Here is a 7,332-nt window from a genome sequence, read left to right as displayed (position 1 = left end):
CTTCCCGGGTTATTCTGGTTTAACCGAGTTTAACACGGTCGAACCGGAATTTCCCCAGTTCAAAGCGATCCAACTCTTATTCGGTTAAAACTTTAAACCAGAACGTTTTCAAGTATGGTTAACGGTTAAACCGGTCAGACTACCCAGTCTAGTTCAGTTCTCACAACACTGCTTTGTTTAATGGAAACTTTGTTGATGCATTCATTTATATTCCTTAAATTTTATTATTTTTCGCACTATTATTTGTTTGGGAACTTTGACACTAAGCTAATATGTTATTTATTATTTTGAGTCCTCACATTTAATGAATTAAAAATAATTATTTAGAAACAAAAAATTTGTACTCGAGGATAAAGTGAAAGTTTGATTTATTGAGATTTAATATTAACAATATTATTTATGTTATTAAAATTTCATTTCAAATTATTGATTCAAAGTTATTTTATGTTTTTCTATCGTATATATTTTGACTTATATAATTATTTTTACTTCAACCTCGTACAATTTTAATATTTATATTATATTATTAACTTAAATATATTTCATTTAATTAAAAACTTACCTCTTTCATTTAACTCAAATATATTTCATTTAATTAAAAACTTACCTCTTTCATTTAACTTAATATATTTCATTTAACCTTCTCAATCTCCTTCATTTCCCTCTTCTCCTCTCCGCTATTCCAATTTCTCCAAACCTTTCCCTCCTCCGCCGTACCCCAACGACATCCACCGCCGATTTCGGCCACCACCCGACACCCTGGCGCAGAAGATTGGGAAATCCACTCGCCGCCCCGGCGCTCCCTCCAAAGCGAGGGTTTATTCCGATGTCAACGTTGTTCGCCCTAAGGAATATTCGGACTATGAAAACCTCACCGTTCAGTGGGGGTATCTTCCTTTTATCCCCTTCAATTTTCAATATCACCTACGTTTATGTGTTTCCTTTTTCCTTACCTTCTGTTTGCGATTTGGTAATGGACTGAAGGGAAAGGCTCGGGAGACATGAAATACACTTTTGAAATGTATCTAAAGTCTTGCCTGTCCATTTCTTCACTACAAAACTTAATTCAGAAACAGACCATTTTTCGAGGGAGCACATGTTCTGTCCATAATATGTTACACTCATGAACTGTGATTGGTCGAAGAATATGTATTTAAGTTAAATATATAATTATTAATTATTTTTTTGACCAATCACAATTTCACACATATTTGTGAGACTTGCTCCTCTTTTTCAAGGGCAAGGGAGAGAAGGAAAATACAATTATGACTTCTAAGCCTTCTGTTTCTTAACATAATTTGCAAACATACCCTTTAGAAGAAATTTCAGGGTCTTGTAGATTTTGTAGTTTTTTATTAATTTATTTTTACTGAAATGTTGAGTGTTGTTATTCATTGTTATTGTTGTGAGTGGCAGAGAGCAAGATAATTATGAGGTGGTGAGGAAGGTGGGAAGGGGAAAATACAGTGAGGTGTTTGAGGGTTTTCACTGCACTGATAATGAAAAATGTGTCATCAAGATCCTGAAACCTGTCAAGAAGAAGAAGGTAAAATTTGTTATGAGCTCTTTTGATTATTTTTATTATGTGTTGTTTTGGTTGTTAAGGTTCAGTTGAGGTGTATGAAAATGAAACAAGATATGTGAGGCTTAAGTATGTATTGTCAATATCTTATGATTTTGAAAGTGAACTGGATATAGTTGGCAGCTATGCACTATTAGGGTCAGTATACAACCTTAGCGGGTGTATTCATGTATTATATTTCGATTTTAGTTTGGAGCATTTCACCTACAATAATGAATCTATTGGTTTCAATTAAAGTTGTGCATGTAGTTTGTAATTAAATCAACTCGTCAAAGGATGTGATACTTAGATATAGAAATATCAATCGCATCTTGACGCAGGGTGGCTACAGAATTTAGATAGTACATGTGTTATCAGCTTTTTGCTTGTGTTGAACTTTGGGCTTTGTTGAGTCACTTGAGTGAACTCCAAACAATTAATTATCAATGCCTTTTCACTAGGAGTGATCAGCTATATGGATTCGAAGACACAATTAGTGTTTTGTCATAAATCACACGTCCTCCAAAAGTCCATTTAGTTTTAGTTCAGAGATTGCTTGTCTCCCTCTACCTCTAAGTATTGAGATATTCTCTGTCTGGTCTATTCTTCTTACCTAGGCTTTAAATGATCTTATCCTCATATAGCCAGACCAGTGAAGTCACTTAAGGTTGAGATTTTATCATATTTTCGCCAATAGGTGCTAACTTTATTTTCTCTCTATAATGCATATGCATTAATTCCTAATTTTATCATGTCTTTCATCCAACGCAACATCTCCATGTTAGTAACATTGAACTTATGCTCTTGCTGCCTCTATACCACCAAAAATCCAGTGCGATAAAACATCGTTTGTGATTACTATGTGATAAACTTTTTTGCTTCAGTCACTTCTCTCCTTTACCTTCCCTTTGTGGATCCTATGGTTTACTTTTCCACTATTTGTCTGTCATTTTGTATAATAAATCCAAAATCCTAGCTGTGTGACTCACTGACTTGTGGGATGACGTGGTCTCCAAGTTTCACCTCTAAGCTGGTGTGAGTTCGCGTCTTGCAAAACTTACCTTCAATATGTTTTGTTGTATACTTAGGAACTTACGCGCATCCATTGCTTGTTTACACAACTCTAATTTACCATTTATTCCTCTCTATTTCTCTCACTAGCACTATATAATCTTCAAACTAGGACTATATCAGCTGCAAACAATGAATCACTAATTTTAGTTTGATTTTCCCCTTTCTTAGACATCGAGGTTGATCTGGAAGACCTCCACGTAAATGCTTTTTCTGTTCCTGAATTCTGGTTTTTGAGTAATAAATGCGAATGGCATGCAAGTTGCTGTAGTCCTAGAGAGTACCTCTAATTAGTTCCACTTGGTTACTTAAAAATTAAAATATAGTTGCTCTAGTAGCAGAAAGCTTCCCTGTCTTTATTTCTTTGTTTAATCATTTAAGACTCTTAAATATGCTTCTAATTTTGAATGCAGATCAAGAGGGAAATCAAAATATTGCAGAATCTTTGTGGAGGGCCCAATATTGTAAAGTTGCTTGACATCGTTAGAGATCAGCAGTCGAAGACTCCAAGCCTTATATTTGAATATGTTAATAACACTGATTTTAAAGTGCTATATCCTACGTTATCAGACTATGATATACGATATTATATTCTTGAACTTCTTAAGGCAAGTTATTGCTCTAACGTTTATCAAATAACATCATGGACATGCCACATCTATCACTTTCTTAAGTGCTTTTTTCTCCTTGCATCTTACTGCTTGCAACATATTGTTCGATTAAGTTAGAAACTGAGTAAGAAGACTTGGGACATTTTCTGTACAAATTTCATGAATACTCTTACGTGTAGTGTGGATTATGGTTATGGATGAAAAATACATTTTGGATGGTTCCGGGGAGCTGGTGTCTTAGGATTGTAGAACTTAATTCTGCTTCAGAGGTGCTCTTGCAATGCAAGACATGTCACCATGTTGTCATGATTATACAATGAAAATTCACAAACCGGTTCCTTTCTTGAAATCGTTTGAGTTTAACAAAGCCTTCTCATCAGGATGGCTGGGATGCAGAAGCTCCTCTAGCCATTTATGTCATAATGTGATTTATCTTCTACATTTAAGTTTTTTATTATGATTTTTCAACTTATATAATTTTTAATTTTTATGTTCGTTACTCTTTTAGGATTATCAATCCTTTTAGTGTCAATCAGTGTTTTAAATTGCGATTGCGGTCACGGTTACTGTGATTGCGGTCATCGCGATGTCGTGCCCAATTTGAATCACTGGTGTTAATCTTTGATGGAAGAAGTACATATCACTCAAGATGGTCAATTGTTTTCTTAACATCTAGACTTGTAGCTCATCTAGATAGGCTTGCATTACAAATAGTGCTTGCAAAGGACAATGCATCTGCATATGTATGACTGCTTATGTGTCATGCCTGTTTCATTATTGCCATATTTAGAATTTAGTTTATACATGCTCGTATATTCGGGTTGGTGTATGTACTGTGCTACTTTGTTCCATGTGTGATCTGTAAGTGCATTGGATTTGTTTACCAATCAAACTATATCTAATTGTCTGTGGCCATAAGTTGGGTGTGCTTATTTATTTGATACTTCTTTAGGCACTGGATTATTGCCACTCACAAGGAATCATGCATCGGGATGTAAAGCCACATAATGTAATGATTGATCATGAACAACGTAAGCTTCGCCTTATAGATTGGGGTCTTGCTGAGTTCTATCATCCTGGGAAAGAATATAATGTTCGCGTTGCCTCAAGGTTCTTTTGCATTTATGTTTCTTTTGTTGCTTTTCTGGACAACTTTTGAATTGTTGTAAAATTATTACTAAGATGACATGTACGTAATTTCTTAACTCTCTGGTTTTGATATCCTTTTGAGTTTTGATTATCACAATCACTCCTGCCTTTGGGCATTATCATTTTCTCCCATAAGGATAACTTAGGTTTGCAAATGGCCATATACTTTTTAGAACTAAAAACGAATCAACTCCAAAATCTTAACTTAAAAGCTTATGAGAGATTTCCTTTGGTTAGGCACATGAGATAAAACAATCATTTAGTAAGCTGGGAATTTTTTTGTCAGAGTAGAACCAAAAATAATGGGGGTTTGGGCCTTGGAAATTGTGTCCATATTCAATTATTTAGTTTTTAAGTTGGTGTTTCCCTCCATAGACATGTTCATGCCATCCAGTTACAAAAGGCAAATTTGGTTTACTCCATGATTGGTGGATATCAGCTTCTTATTTTTGGTCAAGTAACTAGATTAAGGTTCCTTAAATTAGTTGTCTCCCTCCTCTTCCTCCTCCCTCATTATCGAGGCACTGCATTTCTTATCTAGTATGTGCTTTGTTTATAGATATTTCAAAGGTCCTGAGCTTCTTGTTGATCTTCAAGACTATGATTACTCACTAGATTTATGGAGTCTGGGTTGTATGTTCGCAGGGATGGTAAGCAATGCACTTTCCTTTGAATATAATTTTATTTTTTGGGTTTATTGTTGGTTTATATTTCATATTTAATCTTTATAATCTTTGGCTACAGCATGATAAATCAGTTTCTCTTTTTGAACTCAATGTATGGGTTGAAGTCTCTTGCTTTGCTTATCCAAGGTGTGTGTTTTTACAGATATTCCGCAAGGAGCCATTCTTCTATGGGCACGATAACTATGATCAACTGGTCAAAATAGCTAAGGTATGTGAAGATGGTGAAGGGGACTTGGTGGAGTTTGTGCCAGATTGTTGGGTTAATTGTGTTTGGGTGGCATGGTATTTTATTTGTAACCTAATTTGGATGGGTTATTATGTTGCAAGTGCGTGTTGTTCTTGTATCTTGCAGCCTTTCCTTTTTTTAGGGTTTTCTACTTTGATGATTTCTGTCTATTAGAGTTTATCCCACTTGGTGGTCTTGTGATAAAATGCTCTTTTTATAAAGAATTGACATGTCATTGTTGGCTTTTAGGATTACCTTTCATCTGTTTCCAACCTTTCGCATTATTTTCTGGTGCTGATCTTGGAGAACATCGTGCTTCTTTTTCCCAATAATTATCCATGTCTGCAAAGTCAATATGAACTCTTCTAAAGTAGATTTAGAGATGCAAAGGATGTTTTCTCTGTTCTTAGATATGGTTTGATGTAAAAGCAACTTGAACATTGAATAGACTGGGATGGATATGTTTATGTTGATACTCTGCTTTCCCCCCTGCTTTAGGTTCTTGGAACAGATGAATTAAGTGCATATTTGAATAAATACCGCATAGAGTTGGACCCAAATCTTGCAGCACTTATTGGAAGGTTTGTTTCTCTCCCATAGTTCTGTATATATGTTGCTTTTGTTCCTTTAAGTTATTATTATTTTAGCTAATATGACACTCTGTTATTGGGACAGGCATAGCCGGAAGCCATGGACAAAGTTCATTAATGTAGAAAATCAACACTTGGCTGCTCCTGAGGTAGTAATAGATTCTAATTATCTGTGTTTTACTTTAACCTACATTGTCATTGATTCTCATTCTTAATTTACACTTTTTAAAGGCCGTTGACTTTGTTGACAAGCTACTACGGTATGATCACCAAGAACGACCAACTGCAAAAGAAGCAATGGTAAAAGCCCAATTTCTAAGTCTTTTTAGTATTGGATTATGTTCCATGATATATATTTTTAGAATATATTGGTTTGAGCATGTGTTTCACTTGGAACTTGGGGGTTCTAATATAACTTTTTGGCTTTAGCTATTGGTTCAGGCTTCTAATATGTATATGAATCTTCAAATAATGTAACTTTTGTGTGTAGTCAAATTATATGATAAACTGTCTATACCAATCCTGTCATAGAAGTCTTTGAACATAAGCTGAACTCATTTGTAATGTTCAGTAAATGAATGTTTAATGTTGTGCAGGCCCATCCTTATTTCAATCCAGTCAGAAATGCAGAAAGTAGCAGAACTCGGACACATTGAGTTGCTGATGCTTGTATGGTACTTGCTCTTTGTTCGGAGCCTTCTATATAGGCGAACATTGAATTCTTGTGGAACTTGCTTTTTGATATATAAGTTAATTGTAAAACACCTCATTAGATCCTTCCATACATGTTTTTTGTTTGGTTTCTTCTGCTTGTTTTTAAAATTCAGGTCTCAACTAATTCATTCGATTGTGTGCTAAATTTGGAAAGGAATTCATGATTCAATATAAGTGAAGTCATACTCTTGTTGGTTTGAAGTCGATCCATAAGTCAAATACCATTGCTTCAGATTTTTAAGTTTTTTTGTTCAGAATAACTAAGGTACTTGTAGTACTAGCATTCCTTTTGAAATGCTAAAGCTTGTAACTATGATTGGGATCAGCATTCCATTCTCATACTTCGGATTAGGTTGATTGGCTAGTTCTCTAGCCTTATCATAATAACTCAGTAGTCCTATTTGGCCAGGTCTTAGAAGTCTGATTTATAATCCCTAATTTGATACGTTAATTGGATTGTATATTACTTATTGCTTATAAGTTCTTTTCCATCATTTTATATTTATCAATCAGCTTAGTTAATTTTGCCTAACTCTTCCAAGTTGATCAACCAGCTTATCAACCATAAGCTTTCAGCTCCTCTGACTTTTAAGCTTTTGGTTGATTTCTCAGTCCTGTTTTCTGTAAGTTGCAAAAGTATGAAATGTATATGGCTTTTGTCTTCTGAAGTAAAGTACGAATTATGATCCCAGACATATAATTTCCTTTCAATTCTTTCCTATTT

General features: G+C 34.7%; 1 protein-coding gene across 1 annotated transcript; it reads left to right on the top strand.

Moving 5' to 3' along the window:
• Nucleotides 1–639: 639 nt before the first annotated feature.
• Nucleotides 640–6,849, top strand: LOC109341285 (casein kinase II subunit alpha-like; the record flags this gene model as incomplete). Its single annotated transcript, XM_019579154.1, has 10 exons — nucleotides 640–887; nucleotides 1,417–1,546; nucleotides 3,046–3,240; nucleotides 4,196–4,353; nucleotides 4,952–5,042; nucleotides 5,221–5,286; nucleotides 5,803–5,885; nucleotides 5,980–6,043; nucleotides 6,126–6,194; nucleotides 6,491–6,849. Coding segments are annotated over 10 exons (1,164 nt in total), but the record flags the coding sequence as incomplete, so codon positions are not given.
• Between the last annotated feature and the right edge of the window lie 483 nt (nucleotides 6,850–7,332).

The sequence above is a fragment of the Lupinus angustifolius genome, unplaced genomic scaffold (genome assembly GCF_001865875.1).
Source record: "Lupinus angustifolius cultivar Tanjil unplaced genomic scaffold, LupAngTanjil_v1.0 Scaffold_421, whole genome shotgun sequence".
Classification (NCBI taxonomy): Eukaryota; Viridiplantae; Streptophyta; class Magnoliopsida; order Fabales; family Fabaceae; genus Lupinus; species Lupinus angustifolius.
The sequence above is the reverse complement of the archived record's forward strand: the minus strand, read 5'-3'. Positions and strand labels throughout refer to the sequence as shown.